The 20,230-nt window shown below is 50.5% G+C and overlaps 2 protein-coding genes across 2 annotated transcripts in view; one reads left to right on the top strand and one right to left on the bottom strand.

The window, feature by feature from the left end:
* The window catches only part of SDHA (succinate dehydrogenase complex flavoprotein subunit A), a 31,065-nt gene extending 28,783 nt beyond the window's left edge, over window positions 1–2,282 (bottom strand). Inside the window, exon 1 of the mRNA XM_017520409.2 lies at window positions 2,148–2,282. Coding sequence (XP_017375898.1) covers window positions 2,148–2,210 — 63 coding nt within the window. The 5' untranslated portion in view covers window positions 2,211–2,282. The remainder of the gene's footprint in view (window positions 1–2,147) is intronic.
* Window positions 2,283–2,415: 133 nt separating this feature from the next.
* Window positions 2,416–13,872, top strand: CCDC127 (coiled-coil domain containing 127). The gene is made up of 3 exons (XM_017520411.2): window positions 2,416–2,521; window positions 4,752–4,882; window positions 12,373–13,872. Exons 2-3 carry the CDS (start codon window positions 4,762–4,764, stop codon window positions 13,032–13,034), a joined length of 783 nt encoding a protein of 260 aa, XP_017375900.1. The 5' UTR covers window positions 2,416–2,521; window positions 4,752–4,761; the 3' UTR covers window positions 13,035–13,872.
* The last annotated feature ends 6,358 nt before the right edge of the window (window positions 13,873–20,230 follow it).

Genomic DNA, 20,230 nt, shown 5'->3' with positions numbered 1-20,230 from the left:
AATTCTCCTGCCTCAGCCTCCTGAGTAGCTGGGATTACAGGCACGCGCCACCATGCCCAGCTAATTTTTTGTAGTTTTAGTAGAGACGGGGTTTCACCACGTTGACCAGGATGGTCTCGATCTCTTGACCTCGTGATCCACCCGCCTTGGCCTCCCACCATGCTGGGATTACAGGCTTGAGCCACCGCGCCTGGCCTGAAAGTTTATTACTATAATGGCTTAAATAGTGTATTTCTAGAGCACCATTAAACATATTCAGAACAATCCATTCAAAGAAAAGAAATCAATTTGTTCTAGAACAATATATTGGATATTCATGTTAAGGGATTTGAAAAACTTCACCTGAAGCAAGCAGTTAACCCAGTAACTATTTAAGTTTCTTGGTTTTACTTTTCCTCTGGATTAAGCTGCTTTCGAACAGTTTGTAAGCTGTGTCAGTGCCCTCCGCCATAAAAAGACACTAAAGGCAAAATAAGTCTGAGAAGTTCGTCACTTGAAAGCAGCTGTAAATACAGAACGACTTCAAAACACCAGAGAACTGGCCGAAATGAGATTAAAAAATTCTCTCTGGACTTTACCGAAATTATCTATTTTCCAAACACATTTCTCAGTCGGCTATCATAAATTTCTTTGTTTTTCCCGCTAATTTATGTTGTTCCTTTGTAAACTCCAATTCTTCAAGAAAAAAAGCCTATCTGAAATGCCAATAAATACATTGCTTGCAGGCAGAATTTCTGCAGGAAAAGCTGACTTCATCAAGATAAAAATAGTTAAAAAACCCAAGACCATATTTGGTAGGCCTAACTTGGTTTAATTTTGCTATCTTGCCATTTTGTCTGAAGCGACTCCACGGCTGGCGGGGTCTTGGTCTGCAGAAGCAGCACGGGGCACCACCTGGGATGAGGACAAAGGTACTACCAGCCCCAGCTTCTCCAGTCGCAAGCGACCATCACCGACCATGGACTTTACTTCCTGCTTGTGGACGCCTCCTGGCAGCTCTTAAGCGCCCAACTTGCAGCGGGGGTCTCTGCTCAGTCAGCACCAACCACAGCAACACACTAAAACGTTTACATTTGCATGATGCAGACGGGGTGGCTGCATGACCAATTCTCACATTTAATTCAACCAGAAAATTGCACAATTACAGGCATAATTCAAATCAATATTCCTGAATGCCTTCGTTCCTACTGAGATTTTTACTCTGCAATTTAAAATTACTTCGTAATTAAGGAAGTGGGTGGGTAAGTTCATTTCAAAGAACCAAATAACTAAACCAATCAAATTTAGCTTGATTAAATAAAACCCTAGAAGGCCGATTCTGAAGATGCAATCGTAGAGGGCACATTCAGACAAACTCAGACAGCAAGGGCTCCGGGAAGTATAACCCTGCCCATCATCCTGGACCGAGCCGAGCCCGGCCCCCGCGGCACTCACAACGCACGGGAAGGCACGGGTCCTGGCGTCCCGGCCCGGTCAGTGCGCGGAGGTCTCCGTCTGATTTTTAAAAACTGCGCACAAGGGCCGCCAAACACCGCCGCCAAAGCAGAGGCCCTTCACTTACAAGGGCTCGACGTGGACATGCACAGATTTGCGCTTTCGGGGAAGGGGAACCGCAGGCCCAGGCCCCGGCGCGCGGCGCTTCCCGCCCGACGCCCGGCCCGGTCGAGCCCGGCCCCCGCACCGACGCCGGCGGCCCCACCCGCGGGACAACCCGCACAACCGGCGGCAGAGGCCCGGCGCAGCCAGGGCGGCCAGCGGCCGCTATCCGCCCGGGTCACCTTGGGCAGACACCACTCCTCCCCGAGTCCACGCGCCAGGCACGGAGGCGGGGGGCTACCTCAGCCCGCGGGGTCCCCGGGCCCCAGGCCCGGACCAGTGCGCGGAAGGGACCCCCGGGCCGAGCAGCCCGTGGGGTCGTGACCTTCACCGGGATGCGCACGACCTGCTAAGGAATGACCCCCGGACCCCGGGTCCGCCCCGCTGCTCCCCCTCGCACCGGCCCAGGGCTCTCTCAGCCCTTTCCGGATCCCCGGGCAGGGGGCGCGGGGACCCGGCGCTCGATCCGCTCGGACCCGCTGGGGACCCGCCCGCTCCTACTGCTGCCCCGGCCCCCGCCTGCCCCTCCCCGGTCCGCGGCACGGACTCACTGCCTTGGCCAGCGCCAGGCGCCGGGCGCTCAGCAGCCGCGACAGCCTCCGGACCCCCGACATGTCAGTCGTCGCCGCGCTGTCCCGCCAGTCCCCGCGCAGACTGCGCCTGCGCACCACACCCGGGTCGAGCGGGGGGGAGGATGTGGGGGGGATACCGCGCCTGCGCACCACACGGGGGTCGAGCGGGGTAGGGGGGATACCGCGCCTGCGCACTACGCCGGGGTCGAGCGGGGCGGCAGCGGGGGACGTCGCGCCTGCGCACCACGCCACGCCCTGGGCGGGGGCTGAGTGGGGGCGCCGCGCCTGCGCAAAGCGGACCCGCGGACGGTGGCGCTGGGGGCGACACCGAGGTCCCGCTTTCTCCGACTGAGGTAGGGCCGGCCGTGTTCTGGGGAGGCGTCGGGCGCCAACATTTTTAAAGCCCCGTGGGTGGTTCTCCGGGATCGCGCAGACCGAGAGGGCCTGAACGTCCGGACCGCAGGGAATGGGGTCGGAGGGCGGCGCTTGTCCGCGGAGTCGGGCGGGAGCGGCCCCGGGCCTCCGGCCTCTAGTGAGCGGGAGTGACCCTCGGTCTCCGGCCTCGGAGGGGTGGGAGCCTCCCTCGCTCATGTCCCCAGCCCCTGGCTTCCGGCTAATTTTTAAATTTTTTGTAGAGGCGGGATCTTGCTTTGTTGCCCGGTCTCGAACTCTTGGCCTCGAGCGATCCTCCCTCCTCTGCCTCCCAGAGCGCGGGGATTGCGGGCGGAGCCACCGCGCACGGCCTGGGTCCGCTGTGAAAGCTGCGCAGACCCCTCCTTTGGCTGGTACGACCTTCTGCCAGCCAACCCTGACTTTGCTTCGGGTTCAGATCGTGTTTTAATTTTTCTAGCGTGTCGTTTTGTAAGATACCTGAGATCTTTTTGTGGAATGAAGTGGCATGAAAGATAAACCAATAATCATTAGTAATTATGTTTCCTGCCTTTTCACTTTAAATTATTAAAATCTTCCTATTGTACATAATGTTTTTTTTTAACTATTTTGAATTATTTTAGTACATTTGCAATGATCCAGTCCCATTTTGTTGATATTTGGGTTTCCCATTTTTGCTACTAATAAATAACACCATAAAGAACATGTCTTTATCTTTAGGATTATTTCCTTAGATGCATGCCCCAGATGTGGCCTTTATTGGCTACAGGGAATAAACATAATGCCTCCTAGACATTTTTTTGAAAGTTATGCAATTTTGGTCCTAGGTTAGTTATCTGTTGTTTTGTTTGGGATGGAGTTTAGCTCTTGTTGCAAGGCTGGAGTGCAGTGGCATGATCTCGGCTTACTACAACCTCTGCCTCCAGGGTTCAACAGATTCTCCTGCCTCAGCCTCCCAAGTAGCTGGAACTACAGGCACCCGCCAACATGCCCAGCTAATTTTAGTATTTTTAGTAGAGATGGGGTTTTACCATATTGGCCAGGATGGTTTCAAACTCCTGACCTCAGGTGATCCACCTGCCTTGGCCTCCCAAAGTGCTGGAATTACAGGTGAGAGCCACTGTGCCAGCCTTAATTTTTTGATTCTGTAATTACCACAATCGCTTAGTATTAAGCTCCAAGACATATTTTTGTCATATCTTCATTGTGTATTATAATTTTCTGTCTTTAGGTGTTAAACAAGTATTTGTTGAAAATCCGATGAAAAGTTTTCAGAAATTGGAATGGATTTCTTGTTTCTTATACATCGCTTGATTAAGTATTTTGTAATCGTGTGTATTTGTGGAGGTCACATGTAAACAAAGTGACTCCTTTGTGAAAATGTGCAGCCTCGTGTGTATTTGTGGAGGTCACATGTAAACAAAGTGACTACTTTCTGAAAATGTGCAACCTCGTGTAGGTACTCAGTAAATTGTAAATTCATATTAACCTAGCCTAGCTATAGAGGGTGCATGCTGAGCCTGAAGCAGGCAGCTCTGTAATCTCTGCGCTTACCACCACCACAGGAGGAGGCCTGAGCAGCTTCTAGCCCTGTTTGCACCTTCCCCACCACATGGCCCCTGCCTGCCTTCCTCACAGTCTTCCTTCTATCAGAAGACCTTTCCTTCTATCTCTGCCTGTTAAAATGCTGCTCACTCTTCAAACGCTAGCTCATGTGAAAGTGTCAGTGTGAGCCTACTTTTAATGAGTTGATTCTGTATCTTTCATACAACTGTATTAGGGTTCTCCAGAGAGACAACCAGTAGAGGGGAGAGATGTAAGGAATTGGTTTAAGGGTTTGAATGCTAATCTGATCCAGAAACACCCTTGCAGACACACTCAGAAATAATGCTAAACCACGTATCTGGGCACCCCGTGGCACAGTCAAGTTGACACACAAAATTAACCATCACAGCAGCCATACATTTAAACGTATCTGTAGCAGAGCATGTACCTCATTCTGCCTGCATTTCAGATGGCTAAGGCATGTCTGCTTTCTCCACTTACCCCAACCAGGTTGTGAGTCGCCTACATCTAAGGTCTTGTGTTTTTTTTCTTTGAATCCCGTAGGGCTCAGTGCTGTGCAGCACATAGTTAAAACTGAAAAAATTTTCTTGAATAAAAGTAGTTAACGTTCTTATCCTTTACTTCAAGGTATATCTCCATGAATAACCTAAATGATCCCCCAAATTGGAATATCCGGCCTAATTCCAGGGCGGATGGTGGTGATGGAAGCAGATGGAATTATGCCCTATTGGTTCCAATGCTGGGATTGGCTGCCTTTCGTAAGTCATGGTTTTCTTAAAATTCATGTTTTCCAGGCTGAGAGTGTGGAGCCTGGTGAGGGAGGCAGCATGGTGTGGGAGCCTGAAGGCCGTGACTTTGGGACCTTCCAGGGACAGCCGAGTTTTATCCCATGCAGTGAACTGTGGGCAAATTACTTAACTCTGAGCCTCAGTTTTCCTGTTCATGGGAGATGGATAATCATACTTAACCTCAGCACATTGCAGGGATTAAGTAAGCCAATGGGTTTAGAAGTATTTTGTGTGAGGTGGATTTTAATAACTGTTAGTTCCTTCTCAAGGCTTTGCTACTCTGAAGGGGAAGGGTGAGGGGTGGGGGGGGGTCTCTTGTTTCAGGTGCCCTCATAAGGACTGATGTGGGGGAAGAAACGGACGTAAAGGAAACCAGTGGGCTGGGCATGGTGGCTCACACCTGTAATACCAGTACTCTGTGAGGCCCAGGTGGGCAGATCACATGACCAGCCCGAGCAACATAGCAAAACCCCTTCTCTACCAAAAAAAAAAAAAAAAAAATTAGCGGCACACAACTGTAGTGTCAGCTACTCAGGAGGCTGAGGTGGGAAGATCAGCTGAGGCTGGGGTGGAGGCTGCAGTGAGTGAAGATCGTACCACTTGCCCTCCAGCTTGGGCAACAGGGTTAAAAAACCAAACAATACCAGTTTTGGAAAACCAGTGATGTTCAATGTTCAGGAAATCCATCTTGGAAGTCTTCATCTGTGAAATCTCTGCTCCGCCTGGCCAGAAATTCTCTCTAGTTTGGATTGACTTGGTGTCACTTTGGGGACCTACCAGTCACATGCAGACTTATCATATCCCCAGCACACAGTCAGTACACTGATGTAGAGGAGTGAGTTTGTGCTTCTTCTCATTCCCTGGTTCTGGGCTGGCGCTTAGGAGTGTGAGAAACTGAATAATTGAATGGGAGAAAGGCAAACCTGTCGTCTAGCTGTAGTGGTGTGTTTTCTGTAGTGGCCTTTTATCTGCTTTGATGTGGCAGGTCAAAAGTTTTGCTGTAGAGCAAGTGGAGGCTGGTAAGAGCAGGTGGTTTTTGATTCAGTGATCTGCACAGTGCCCGCTTCGTGGTGAACGACAAGGCTGGTCCACGTACAGCCCTAAGGGGCTGCCACCTAAAAAGCTCACCCGCCTGCAGGCTTGGAAAAAAAGCACTTAGCACTTGGAGAGGCTGCTGTTGCCTGTGGCTAGGGTGAGTGGGTTGGAAGGCTTAAAACTGCTCTTACTAATGTAATAATTAATTGGCTTTGAGGCTGGGAGAGGCCCTGAATTTCAGTGACTCATTTTCCAATTGTTTTTCAGACTCTCTCCAGCTTTTATAGCCTTTCATGATAACTTTCACTTTTGAAATAATTCTTGCCTTCCCTTCTCGGACTTTTGAAATGATGCTTTTTGTCCCTGAAAAGGGTTGAAAAATATTTTATTTTTTCTTCTTGGTTTTTTGCTGAGGTCATGTGGTCAGAGGTAACTGTTAACTTGGCTTTCTTAGGAGGATTCTCCAAAGGTGTGTTGTGATGTGTTTGAGGTTCTGTTTCACGCAGGAGCATTGACCGGCCCCAGTGTAGTCCAGAAGAGGAAGATAGATGAATACTTGATACACACTGTTGAATGATTTATTGATGAGAGGCTAGTTTTGTCCTGATCACCTACTTCATTTGCTTGTTTTTACTGAACATAACGTAGACGTGTGTATAATTGTGCTTGCCTGTAATTGTGCTTTCAGGCAAGAGCAGTCCGTGGAGAAATTCTTACCGTGAGTAGCTCCCTGGGGAGAATATTCAGTATCTCAGCGCTCCAGTGGGCTTCTCTCTCTTCACACCCCTCTGCCATTCTGCTTTCCCCACTTTTCTCTCGGTCTTCCTGATTCCCCTTCCCCATCTCCTCTCTCCAGGCTTTCTCCCTCTAGCGTTCCTATACCTCCTCTTTCCTCCCCTGACCTAGAGAACATCGTCTTAGAGCTGAAAGGGACTGGTTCAGATCACTGGGTCCAACTCAGTTTCTTTTAATTAAACATTGTATTTTGGGGTCATTGTAAATCACATGGAGTTATGATCAGTAATACCGAGAGCCCATGTACCCTCTACCCAGCTTTCCCCAGTGGAAACATCTGCAAAACAACAGTGCAGTGTAACAGCCAAGACATCCGCCAGGAGTCAGTCAAGGTGCAGCAGTCCTGGGGACCCTCATGCCGCCCTTGGGAACCCCACCTTCCTCCACAACTCCCAGCAGCCGCTAATCTGTTCCTCATGTCCAGACTTCTGTCATTTCAAGAGTGTTATATAAATGTACTCAAATGGTATGTAACCTTTTGGCTTGGCTTTTTTCACTCAGCATAATCCCCCGAGATCCATGCAGATTGTTGCTGTATCAGTAGTTCATCGGCATTTTCATTGCTGAGTCATGTTTGATGACATGGACGTATCACAGTGTGTTTCACCACTGAAAAACATCTGGGTGATTTCCAGTTCTCAGCTATTATGAATAAAGCTGTCATAAACATCATTGTGCAGGTTTTTGTGTAGATGTCGAGTTTTCATTTCTCTGGGATAAATGGCCAGAAGTGCAATTACTGGGTTTTATGGTAGTTGCACGTTTAGTTTTTTAAGAAAGGGCCAAATATTTTCCCAAGTGGCTGCACTGTTTTAGGTTCTCACCAGCAACACATGAGTGGATCAGTTTCTCCACCTCCTGGTCAGCATTTGGTGTTTCTTTGCTGTCCTGTCCCGCCCGTCCCAATGGGAGTGTGGTGCCGCCTCTGTTCGTGGCTCTACTGTACGGTGTTGAGCATCTTCTCATCGTGGCTCTAGTGAGCTATGTCGCATCTCTTCACGTGCTTACTGCCGTCATCGTATCCTGATGAAATGAGTGTTTTTATCTTTCAGCCATTTTCTTTTTTTTTTTTTTTTTTTTTTTTTTTTTTTTTTTTTTTTTTTTTTTTGAGACGGAGTTTCACTCTTGTTACCCAGGCTGGAGTGCAATGGCGCGATCTTGGCTCACCGCAACCTCCGCCTCCTGGGTTCAGGCAATTCTCCTGCCTCAGCCTCCTGAGTAGCTGGGATTACAGGCATGCACCACCATGCCCAGCTAATTTTTTTTTGTATTTTTAGTAGAGACGGGGTTTCACCATGTTGACCAGGATGGTCTCGATCTCTTGACCTCGTGATCCACCCGCCTCGGCCTCCCAAAGTGCTGGGATTACAGGCTTGAGCCACCGCGCCCGGCCTTTCAGCCATTTTCTAATAGGACTGCTTGTTTTTCAACATTGAGTTTTGAGAGTGGTTAACATGTCTGAGATGCTGGTGCTTAGTTGGGTATGTGGCTTGCAAGCATCCCCTCCCAGTCTGTGGCCCGTCTTTTCATTCCCTTCATAGGGGCGTTTGCAGTGTCAGCTGTAATGCAGCTTATCATTTCCTTTTATGAACCATGCTTTTCATGGAAGTCTGAGAACTCTGCTAGCCCTAGATCCTGAAGGCTTTTTCCCCTAAAGTTTTAGTTTTACATTTAAGCCCTTCCCATTTGAGTTAATTTTATTATAAGGGATAAGACTTTAGTTGTATTTCGTCTTTCTAACCTGTTTGCTTTGGTTTCTTTGTCTTGCCGTCCAGCACTGGCTGGAGCTTCTGGGACTCTGTTGGACGGTCCCTGACCTGAGAGAGAACACACTTGGCCTCTCCCAGCTAAGTACAGCGTCAGCTGCAGGTTTTCCATAGATGCACTTTATCAAGTCAGGGAAGCTCCCTGTATTTCTGTTTTTCATGAATAGATGTTGAATTTGATCCATTTTTTTTGTTTTAATTGATGCGATCATGTGATTTTTTCTTCATCAGCTTAGTAATGTGTTAGATTACATTGATTTTTGAATATTGAACCAGGCTTTTGTCTCTGGAGCAATCCTCACATGGTCATGCTGTAGAGTTACTTTCATGGACTGTAGAATGATGTCTGTGGTGAGACTGTGAAGGATCTTGTCTCTGTGCTGGTGAGGGACGTCCCGAGCCTCTGCCTGGGGCCCGCTGCTCTTCTCCATGTCTGTTCTGTCATTCTGGTTTTTCTTCCAGTTGTTACGTTTTTCAGTTCTAGAATTTTCATTTGGTTCTTCCTTATGTCTTCTATTTAATTAATTAATTAATTAATTAATTATTTAGAGATGGCGTCTCACTGTGTCGCCAGGCTGGAGTGCAGTGGCTCAATCTCTGTTCACTGCAACCTCTGCCTCCTGGGTTCAAGTGATTCTTCTGCCTCAGCCTCCAGAATAGCTGGGACTACAGGCATGCACCACCACGCCCAGATAATATTTGTATTTTTTATAGAGACGAGGTTTCACCATATTGGCCAGGATAGTCTGTATCTCTTGACCTCATGATCTGCCTGCCACGGCTTTCCAAGGTTCTGGGATTACAGGTGTGCGCCACTGCACCTGGCCGTCCTCTGTTTATTTTCTGTCATGGCGGCTGCCCTAAAACCCTTGTTGGATAATACTGCCATCTCTCACCTGGCTATTGGCATCTGTTGGTTATTTTTGTTCATTTAGCGTGACCCATCCTGGGCCTTGGTGTTATGAGTGATTTTCTATTGGACCCTGGGCATTTTGGGTATTATGTGATGAAACACTGGTTTTTATTTAAACCTTTGGTTTTAGCTGGCTTTCTTGAACAGCACCCTGGCAGGGGAAGGGCCACACGGCCTCCTTACTGCCAGGTTGGGCTAGAAGTCCAGGCTCCCCACTCAGCCTCTGGCCCCCGTGGGCCCCTGAGGAAGGGCTGGGAGTTCCAGCCCACTGGCCTCCACTGGTGTCCCCTGCCAGGAAGACCTCACTGTTGCTCCCCATGTGGCTTCCCCGACCACACCCTGTGTTTGCAGCTGTGTGGGAGTGGGAGCCTCGGCGCCTGCTCCGCCTTTGTCCGTGTGGGTGGAGGTGGGCCGCAGTTTTTCCGTGTTGTTTGGCTGACGTAGAGTGATTATTGTTGGAACATTTTCTCTCCTGCCAGGCTCCTGTCATGGTCCTTTGGGCAGAGAGAGGAGGCTTTGTTAGAGTTTCCTTTTTTATGTGCAACCGTCGAGATCTCCAATGCCTGTGTCTTCAGCTCCAAGTCCGGGATCTATGAGGCAAAATGAAAACCTGGAGGACTTGCCCCCATGTGGCTCCTGGGGTCCCAAGGACCCAAGCCAATTTGCCTTCTCTCCACTTTTCAGAGTCATCTCATTTTATAGATGATGTCCAGGATTTTTAGTGTACTTAGCAAGAAGAATGGGGAGGATGTCCGCCCCGTCTTCCCAGAAGCAGCAGTCCCAACTGAAACTGAGGCTTTGAAAAGCTGCCTGTGCCCAAAATCACTAGACGTCTGTCAGGTCAGACTCGGAATTAAGGTTTTCCTGACACCCAGCCTGTCGTGCCACACTTTCCTCTGCAAAGTTGGCTGTAGCTTCCCTGGCCTGGCTCCCCAACCAGCCAAAAACTTCCCAGTAAGCACAGCCTGTATGGTGTGGTCTGATGTTTAACTGTATGTCATTGTCTGTGTTAGTTTTCTAGTTGTTTTATGTGTCAGGGACGTGACTTGACTGAGATTGCACCCAGATTATATCAGGCAGCGGCCCCCTGCCTCCCCTTGGTTCTGCCCACCCCTCCCAGACCCACCTCCAGTCCTCCACACCTGCTGGATGCTCCCAAATCAGGTTATTCCTTTGACTCCTCATGGCTGCAGGGCACATCCCGTGCTCCTTGTCTGGATCTCTTGGGGACTCCTCTCATTTAGCCCCTGAGAGTTTCCAGAGCCAGCTCCAGCTTCTCCTTGACATAAGCCCCATCCCCAGAACATACGTCCCCAGAACATACGTCCCCAGAACACACGGTGCCTGGAAGCTCTTGCTCTCTGATGCCCTCTCCTGCCCTGCTTGTTTGACTTGAGGTGACTTTTCCTTGCAGCTCCTGCTCAGCCTTCCAGAGTTTGTTCATTCACCTCTTTATGAGCCTTCCTGGACTTCACCAAAACCAGATGAGCCTTCCCTTCTGTCTCCTCACTCACCTGTGCAAACCCCTCAGTGCTTATCAAGTGACATTGTGACTGCCTCTTTCCTGGTTGGGCCCCCTGCCTGTGAGCTCTTGTCAGTGGGAGAAGACAAGGATGACATGAGTTTGGGTTGTCATCTGAAGCAGGACTAGCAGCTCTTTTTGGCTAAGGAAGGATGAATTTGGTCTTGTGCTTGCACAGTGAAGTGGCAACAGCGTATCCAAGGGAGGCCGGCTTTCAGGCGAACGGAAGTCTTGCTGTCCTGGAATTGCTCCCACAGAAGTGGTCGTTAATGACCTGGGAAAAAAGAACTGAATGGCAAGGACACCACCTGAGTTGGGGGAAGCAGCAAAAGGAGGGAGAGAACCATTACAGTTGATGGACACTCCAGGGGTTCTAGAAGGGGCTGCAGATGAAGGCGTTCCACAGAGTGGGGCGTGGGGGATGGGGTGCAGGGTGGATGTGCCTGAGAGAACCCAGACTGCGGCTTTCAGTGGCTTCTGGGGCCTTGGGCTTTGAAAATTTGCCGAACAAATCTGTTTTCCAGGGGACTCAAATCCGTGCTGCTCTTAGAATGTACAAGCAGAACACATCATTATTTTGGAAGACTAAGACTTAGCATGTAGTTGCTTCAACATTCATTAAATTATAGAGCAATAGCATTGGTTCGGAATGTGGATGGAAGTATTGTCACACTGTCATTTTTTGATTGTTGAGACACACCCAGCTGTCACTCGTGGGATGGGGAAAGAGTTGGTGGCTGCATCCGGAGCCAGGCACCTGCTGGCCAGCATGCTTTGTGGGTCATCAGGTCTTAGAGACACTGGGTTCTCTGCATGCAGGGCAGCCCTGCTGCTCCTCGGTGTGGGGCAGGGCCGGGCAGTGCCCACTGCAGCCTCCCAGCAATCCCCGTCCCGTTTTCGTGAGATTCCAGCAGTCTCCCGTTGGAGGAAAGACGCCCGCCGTGTCTTGAGGCTCAACTTCTTAACCCACTTTATTTTTTGTGCTCTTATCAAAACATAAGCAGTGTCTCCCACTCAGGCCGTTTTCTAGTGACCACCAGGCAAAGCTATATACGACTTCCATAAGAACCTTGCCAGTGGTAGTTGAAGCCAACCCAAATATGTTAAACTTTGCCAATTGTACAGGAGCCAGAGTAGGCAAATGTGGAGGGTCTGAGAGGAGAAAAAAGCAATGGCAGATCTTAGCAACAACAGATTAGAAGGAAAGGGCCGGGGTAGGATCTTCTGGTCACCCAGCCCTTACCTGATTTTAAGAGAAGAACTTTGCCTGTTACACATTTTTATATAAAAGTGATCTTCATGGTATGGCTGAGGTCTTAAGCTTTTATTGAAACGCTGGCTTAGCTGCCTTGTGATTTAAGTGAAGATTATAGAACTTCAGCCCTAACTTTTTCATTATGTGTATTTTTCTCCAATTCGTTCCTGTCAGGTTGGATTTGGTCTAGGGAGTCCCAGAAAGAAATAGAAAAAGAGAGAGAAGCATACCGTCAGAGAACCACTGCTTTCCAACGGGATCTGGAAGCCAGGTACCATGCCATGATCTCAGAAAATCGGCGTGCCGTTGCTCAGCTGTCTTTAGAACTTGAAAAGGAACAAAACAGAACGGCTAGTTATCGAGAAGCCCTTATCTCTCAGGGACGCAAGTTGGTAGAAGAAAAGAAGCTTCTGGAAGAGGAACGGGCTCAGGTAATGCAAGAAAAAAGACAGGTGCAGCCTTTGAGAAGTGCGTATTTGAGCTGCCTCCAAAAGGAAGAGAACTGGCAAAGGAGAGCCGGGCTTCTGCTGAAGGAGTTTGAAGCTGTCCTCACAGAAAGACAGAATATCTACTGCAGCCTGTTTCTTCCTCGCAGCAAGCGGCTGGAGCTGGAGAAGAGCTTACTGGTGCGAGCGTCCGTCGACCCTGTCGCTGCTGACCTGGAGATGGGAGCCGGTCTCACCGACATATTTCAGCATGATACATACTGTGGTGACGTCTGGAATACCAACAAACGCCGGAATGGCAGACTCATGTGGCTGTATCTCAAATACTGGGAACTCGTTGTTGAACTGAAAAAGTTTAAGAAGGTAGAGAAAGCCATCCTCGAAAAGTAAAACAAGAATGAAATAAAGCTGCTTTTAGTGACTCGAGGCCAGGCAGTCGTGTGCCTCCTGGGTCTCCGGCGTCTTCTGTCCCTTCTGCCCGGGCCGTGGCCACATCATCAGCCATCAGCAGCGCCCTACACTCCTGCCACCCTCTGAGCAGAAGGGCAGCGAAGCCGCAGAGACAGAGGGTTTCCTGCTGATGCTTGCAGCTGCTGGGGATACAGTTTATCTGAAGCATTTTTAAGCTGCCAGTATTGTATTAAGCAGAAGTGTCACCTCGTATTTCAGCTCCAGGGTAAAAAAAAAGTCAAATACAATACTGGTCCTTACCACAAGTAATTTTCTGTCTGTTTTATCACTTCCTAAATACTTTCTCCTCAAATTATTTTTCTCTCTCCCCAGATTACATTAAGAATTTGTCAGATAATGTTTAGAACTGCATAACAGATAATAGAAAGTGGTAATGTTACATTTTCAAGGTTTTATATTTTAAAGATCTCTCTCACCCCATAAAGGGGAAAAACACGAAGTGTTTCCTGTATCCAGTTGTTATTTAATGTATGTTTGGAATCTGGCTTGTGTCTGTATTCAGCAAGCAGATATTTGTTAGCAATGATGATATTTACTCAGAAATACTCGCCATTATAAGTAATAATGCCACCTTTTATTTGTGTAACTCTTCACTCTTTACAAAACGTTTTTATACACATTATTGTTTACCGCAGCGACAAGGTGGACAGGCATTTACCAGCCGTGTCACACGTGGCTGCTGGAAGTTGAGCCCATGTCCACATTCACTCATGTGGTCCTCATTCTAATCCTATGAAGTAAGAGTTACCATTATTCTTTGCGGGGTTACGTGGCCTGCTGTGAGGTCTCCCAGGGGCCAGCATGGGGGGTGCTCACAGCACAAAGCAGAATCCCCAAAGGGAGATTGGGTGGTGCCCTGAGGAGCCACGTGCTGACGCCCCAGGGCCCACTCCCTGGAGTCACACAGACCTGCTTAACTCTGAGAACAAGCCCACTGGGGACTCGGCAGCCAGGGCTTTTACTAAGGGCTGGTCCCGTGGCATGCCGCCTGGCCTGTCCAGAAGGAGAATGAGTTTGGTATGGTCTGTGTCGTTGGCACAAGCCCTGTGGGCACAGAGCCACCCTTAAGTAGCAGTGCTGGGAGCTCTCCCAGAATCCGAGTTCCCAGATGGCGGTCCAGGGCCCGCCTTGCCCACAGTCCTTGTAAGGACACCGCCTTGGGCCTGCTGTGTGAATTTGTCCCCACGCACCTCACTTGACAGAGGTGTGGAAGAGCTAACCTGCCCGAGGCCACGCGGGGAGCAGCATGGGAGCTGGTCTGTGCCCAGGCACCTTTTCTCCAGGACTGCTGATAACCTGTGTGCAGTTATTTGATGGTGAGTGGCCAGGCAGGGGCACGGGCAGGGTTCTCCCTGCCTGCCTGTCTTACAGGAATAGGACACACTGTTAAAAATCCTAAAGCTCATAGAACACGTGGCAGTGTGAGAGCTGCAATTCATGGAGCACGTGATGTACCCTGAGACGTACACACTTTACACTCCTCCGTTGTTTGAAGTCCTGGGAACCAACCCCGTGAGCACCGAGGCGGGCTCAGTGCCGGCGTGCGCTGCCTGCCGCAGATGGGCCTCCCACCAGGCTCTGCTCTCGGCGCCCACACCCGGCTAAGGCTGCTCAGATGCTCTGCTGTCACGTCTTCTGCTCTGCCACCATCACTTTAAGAAAAAGTCATTTTTATTATTTTTTTTTTTTGAGAGGGAATCTGTCCCCCAAGCTGGAGTGCAGTGGCGTGATCTCGACTCACTGCAGCTTCTGCCTCCTGAGTTCAAGCAATTTTCCTGCCTCAGCCTCCTGAGTAGTTGGGATCACAGGCACGCACCATCACACCCGGCTAATTTTTGTGTTTTTAGTAGAGACGGGGTTTCACTATGTTGGCCAGGATGGTCTCAAACTCCTGACCTCAGGTGATCCTCCCCCCTTGGCCTCCCAAAGTGCTGGGATCACAGGCGTGAGCCACCGCATCCGGTGCTTAGAAGTCATTTTTTAGGTAAATCTGGACGAAACTCTTCCTCTCCTTGTTTGTACTTCCTGGTGCGTCAGACCCTTCCTAAAGAGCAGTGCAGGCTCCACTCCTGCGGCAGTCTGGTCTGCTGCGTGTCCCTGCATGAACATTCTGTGTTTGTCTTTAAATTAAGAAAATACAGTAATTACTTTGTAGGTGAATGATATTCGAGGTGAATTGATCATCGTTACGCTGTTTCTAATGTCCAGTGTGCTCATAGCCTAGCTTCCTTCTACAGTGAGGTAAATGTGTTCAGAGCCTTCAAGCCAGTGTGGACACTGACCCAGTCCTGCAGAGTTAGGAAGACAAGTTTTTTTTGTTTTTTTTGTTTGTTTGTTTGTTTTAATGACAGAGTCTCGCTCTGTCCCCAGGCTGGAGTGCAGTGGCACAATCTCAGCTCACTGCAATATCCACCTTGAGGGTTCAAGTGATTCTCCTGCCTCAGCCTCTCGAGTAGCTGGGACTACAGGCTCCTACCACCATGCCCGGCTAATTTTCGTATTTTTAGTTGAGACCACGTTTAGTTTCACCATGTTGGCCAGGCTGGTCTCCAACTCCTGACCTCAGGTGATCCGCCTGCCTCGGCCTCCCAAAGTGCTGGGATTACAGGCGTGAGCCGCCGTGCCCACGCGGAAGACGATCTTTCTATAGGGTTGATATTCGTTGGTGTTTGTGTGGCACGGCTGCCTTCTGTCAGCAAGTTTGGGTGTTGATGTGATGCCACCATCTTGAAATGGATTGTGTTAGGTGTGGAATATTTACACAGTGTTGTCCCATTTGATAACTGCACAGATGGACCGAAAGATACCTGGATAAGCTGAGCACAAAGCAGAATCAGCAGGAGAGGGTGCGTGTGGCGCTCCAGTGGAATGCTCTTCACCCAAAATGGTTTAAAGTTGCGAAAAAGGATAATTTGCTTGTTGGTGTATGTGCAGAATTTGTAGTGACATCAGAGTAAAGCATTATTTTTCCTGCTGTTTTCTTGAAGGTCACAGGAACTATTAACACCTTGACCCGCAAAGCAGGGAGGACCCTTCAGGGTAAGGAATGGAGGTCTAGGAGATCCTAGGTAGATGCAGATCCAGGTTCCTAGGGAAGAGGAGGGCACTGTAATCCTTGTTTGGAGTGAATATTATATGTGAGGTTGCAGTGGCTTAAAAAGGAAGGACTTTTGTGGGGAGGCATTGAGATTGCACTTTCTAATTTTGCTGCTTCAGACTTCTTGACTTTGGAATAAAGTTAGAAGGCATCACGGTTGACCTGGACATTCTGAAAATAAACAAGAAGCAGCACTTCTCTTCGTGAGTCTGGTCAGCTCGCTGGTAGATGCACTTCTTCCTTCTTTGTTAACATTCATCGATAAGGATCCATAATTCCCATATATTTCATACGTGTGCAGATATGTATGTATGTGTGAACTGGCAGATACATGTTGATTTCATAAAGACAAAATAGGCAAACCTTGCAGCAATGATGGGTGTTTTGATGAAAAAACATCACCAGATAACCTGTGTGTTTGTTAAAAGAGAAGTTATGTCTAATTAAAATGTGTAACTGACGAGTTCTCTGTTGGATTGTTTAAAAAGTGATTGCTTCATAGTGTACTAAGATCATCTCTTTAAGGACAAGAGAGAAACCGCTTTCAAGTTACTCTCACTTACTAGGTTTAGCTACATAAAAGCAAAACTGACATTGCAGAGGCCAAACTGCAGTGTGTGCAGCCAGCAGCTCCAGCTGCTTCCTCCTGGAGGTGCCTCGTGCCAGCAGGAGGACGGCCCACGCGGTGTTGGGAGGAGCCACTGTGTTTGGGGAGGCAGCGGCCCTAGACACTGGCTGGCTGGGGCAGGTGCAGCCTGCTGTGTAGACAGCTCTGGGCTTGCTCCACCTGTCTTGACTTGTGTGCGTAACTGCGCTGGGTTTTATATGTTGAGGCCGAAAGGGCTCTTCTCTTTATGCTGGGTTTGACAAAATAGTTGCTGTATTTCTCTGTTAATTTAAGATTCTGGTTGCAAGCGACAGAGATGGATTCACACTAGCCTAGAAAGTTAAGGCTGTCTCATGAAACGAGGGCAAGAATGGAGAACACCGGTCAGATGTCAGAGAAGGACCGAGAACTGCAAACGGGACTCTCGGGCCTCGGAGTGCTTGTCACTGTGCCATCTCTCTGCATAGCCTCACCAGTCCCCAGACCAGCTCCTCTGGGCACGTGGTGGGACGTGGTGGTTCCCACAGCTCCTGAGCCTGCACCCTGCCTGTCCTCCTCCAGTGGGCAGCCAAGTAGGGGACGCACTGGGCTGCACCATGCTGGGCGTTCTAAAGGAGTGGGAACAGTGAAGACCAGGGGTTGCCCAGCGTGTGGCTTTTGCCAGCTCCATGGGAAATCTTGAGAAAACAGGGCTTCAGTAAGCCAACCATCAGCTCCAGGCGTGGTGGGAGCGGGAGGGCTTCTGCAGCAGCTTCGCAGGGCTCTCATCCGCTGCGCCCTGACAGGCTGAGGGGCTCGCTGTCGGGTAGCCGCGCTGTGGCGCTGGGCTCACAGGACAAGTGCGCCCTGAGAGCTGCTGCCGCCACCGCCTGGATGTTCCCTGGGTGAGCTCCAGATTCACGGGAGCGCTTTGTGCCAGCACGGCAACCCCCACCCCATGGAGAAAGCAGACCTCCCTCACCTGGGAATTGGGGAGACCTCAGGCAGTGCCCCGCCTCTCATGACCTGCTTGTCCAGGTGGAGGAGTCAAGTCCTGCCCCAGGAGGGAGGTGTAAGGTAGACAGGCCCTGGGCATAAAGTAGCATGTCGGGGCATGCAGATGGCTTTGCTCAGTGTTCAGCAAGGACACCAGGACTGAGCAATCCCTGCTGGGAGAGCTTCTCGAAGCTGGTTGGTGGCTGACAGGCAGGGAGAGGTGCTGGGGCCTCCTGGGAGGTGGGGGTGCTGGGGCCCCACGCCGCAGCTCCAAGGCAGCTGCTCCTCACGTGTGATATTGTGCTGGCCTAGAGCCAGAACCTGAGCAACACTATTTTATAAAATGCAAAACTGTTTTTAGATAAGGTGAAATGGCTGCCCCATTCTCCTCACAATAACTGCTGTCCTTGTCCTCTGTAAATAGAACTGCTAGTTTGTTCTGCAAAACTACGCAGAGCTGCTTACCTTTCCTTATCAGTAACTGCTAAAATCTGTGACTTCTGTCACCACCCAGACGATGTGTAAACAAATGTATATCTTGACTTCTGTAAACCACTGAAGTAACAAACAGAATGACAAAAGTCCCCTGGCCCTTGGAATGTCCGGAGACCCCCGCCCTTGTCTCCGCCCAGGAGGTGAATCACAGAATCCCCTAGCCCTTGGAATGTCCGAAACCTTTTCATCCCCATCCCCGCCCCTCACCCCCACTCCCAAGGTGGTTTTTCGGGTATAAAAAATCATGGCACCCTCCTTTTGGCACCACAGGTTGGAGAGACGTGAGTCCTCTGTGGTCGCCAGCATAATAAATGACCCTGCAATCTGGCATACTTTTGTCTTGGTGATAACTTTCTACACTCGGTCCAGTACAACACACGGGCCAGGGCTGGATGCCAGGGAACAGGATCTGGGCTGAGGGGCTCTGGACTGGCAGAGATGGGTGGGCGGGGTGACAGGCATGGAGATGGGGGGTCAAGCACGGTGTCCCCACCATGGGGCTGCGTGGGGCCAATGGATAGTGGGACTCCCAGATGCAGCAGATGGCAGCTGACGGAGCCTTGCTCAACTCAGAAGAGGGAGAGCAGGAGAGCGCTGGTGGATGAGTGCAGCTCTGATGCCCAGGGCCCTTGGCCATGTCCACCAGTCTCTCCTTGGCTTCCAAGAATATCAGCATTTCCTGACCTGGGAAGCAAGTCATTAAGGCAGGAAGGACAGAGCCCCTAAAACGGCCCCCACTCCTTGCCAGGATGATGGACAGGAAGCAGTGCCATGTTCTAAGGAACTGCACTCACCCATGCCACTGTGGAAGACCCAAGGGAGGCAGAATCAGTGGCTCCAGATGGCAGCCCCCATGGGGACCCTGCTCACTTCACCCACTGGCCCTGGAAAGCCTGGGTGGGCCTGGGCAGGTGAACCCTGAGGCTCCACCAGGAGCAGCTCCAGCCACAGCTGCCATGGATGTGCGCTGGGTTGGATCAGCACGCTCATCTACTTAATGGTTTTGCTAGATTCCCACCAGCTTGCCTTGTGTGGTAGAGAAGTGCTCTCCATGAAAACCCAGCAGACATGTTCCTGGGCCCGGCAGACCCCGGATGTGTGGCTGCAGGTGCTGTGCAACCCAGGACTGGAGTCAAGATTGGGCAAGGACAAAGACCCTGCAAATGCTGACAGCCATGAGGACGGGGCCGATGGGCTCAGCGGGAGCCCTGCACGGGACAGGCGAGGGAGGCGTTGAGCCCACCCATGCTGCTCCCCAGTCTCCACTGGCCTTATCAGAAAGGGCTTTTCCTTGGGAAGCCCCGGCTATCTGTGAAGCTGGAGATGTTGGGAGCCTGTGCCCTCAGCGCCGCCCACTGACACCAGCAGGCACCTGTGTGCCCCACCCAATCCCAGACCTCAGGACACCCAGCACCTGGGCCCTGCTCCACTGCCACAGGCCTTAGGGTTGGTCACCATGCCGTCCAGAGGCTGAGTCTTACCATAAAAATTCAGACACAACGCAGTGGCAGCCACTCTGTGCTTTAGAGTTAGAAGTAGGTCATTAAAAATATTGGCCCAACCCCATCCCCGCCCCTTTCCAAGAGCCGGCCGCCCCATTAAGCACACGTCCCTGGACCAGTAAGGCACAGCCTGCCACGAGCAGAGAGCACTTGGGTGGTTGCAGAGCAGGCAGATGAATGTATCTGTCCACTGGGCAGGGGGCCGTCCATTTCTGAGACGCCTCCGGGAGGCAGGTCCTGTATGGCACTCATGCTGGGGACCCAAGCCCTAGGCAGACCTCCGCCCTGTGCAGAGAAGGGCCTGGACACACTTGGGGCAGAGGACAAAGGGGATGGAGACACAGCTGGGTGGGGGTGACCTGGAGACACCTGGGTGAGGGTGACATGGGGGCCTCTGGGGTGGGGACACCTGGAGAGGGGGTGACACGGGGGCCTCTGG

Source organism: Cebus imitator, unplaced genomic scaffold, assembly GCF_001604975.1.
Source record: "Cebus imitator isolate Cc_AM_T3 unplaced genomic scaffold, Cebus_imitator-1.0 Scaffold835, whole genome shotgun sequence".
Taxonomy (NCBI): Eukaryota; Metazoa; Chordata; class Mammalia; order Primates; family Cebidae; genus Cebus; species Cebus imitator.
This window is presented reverse-complemented; position numbering and strand designations above follow the sequence as displayed.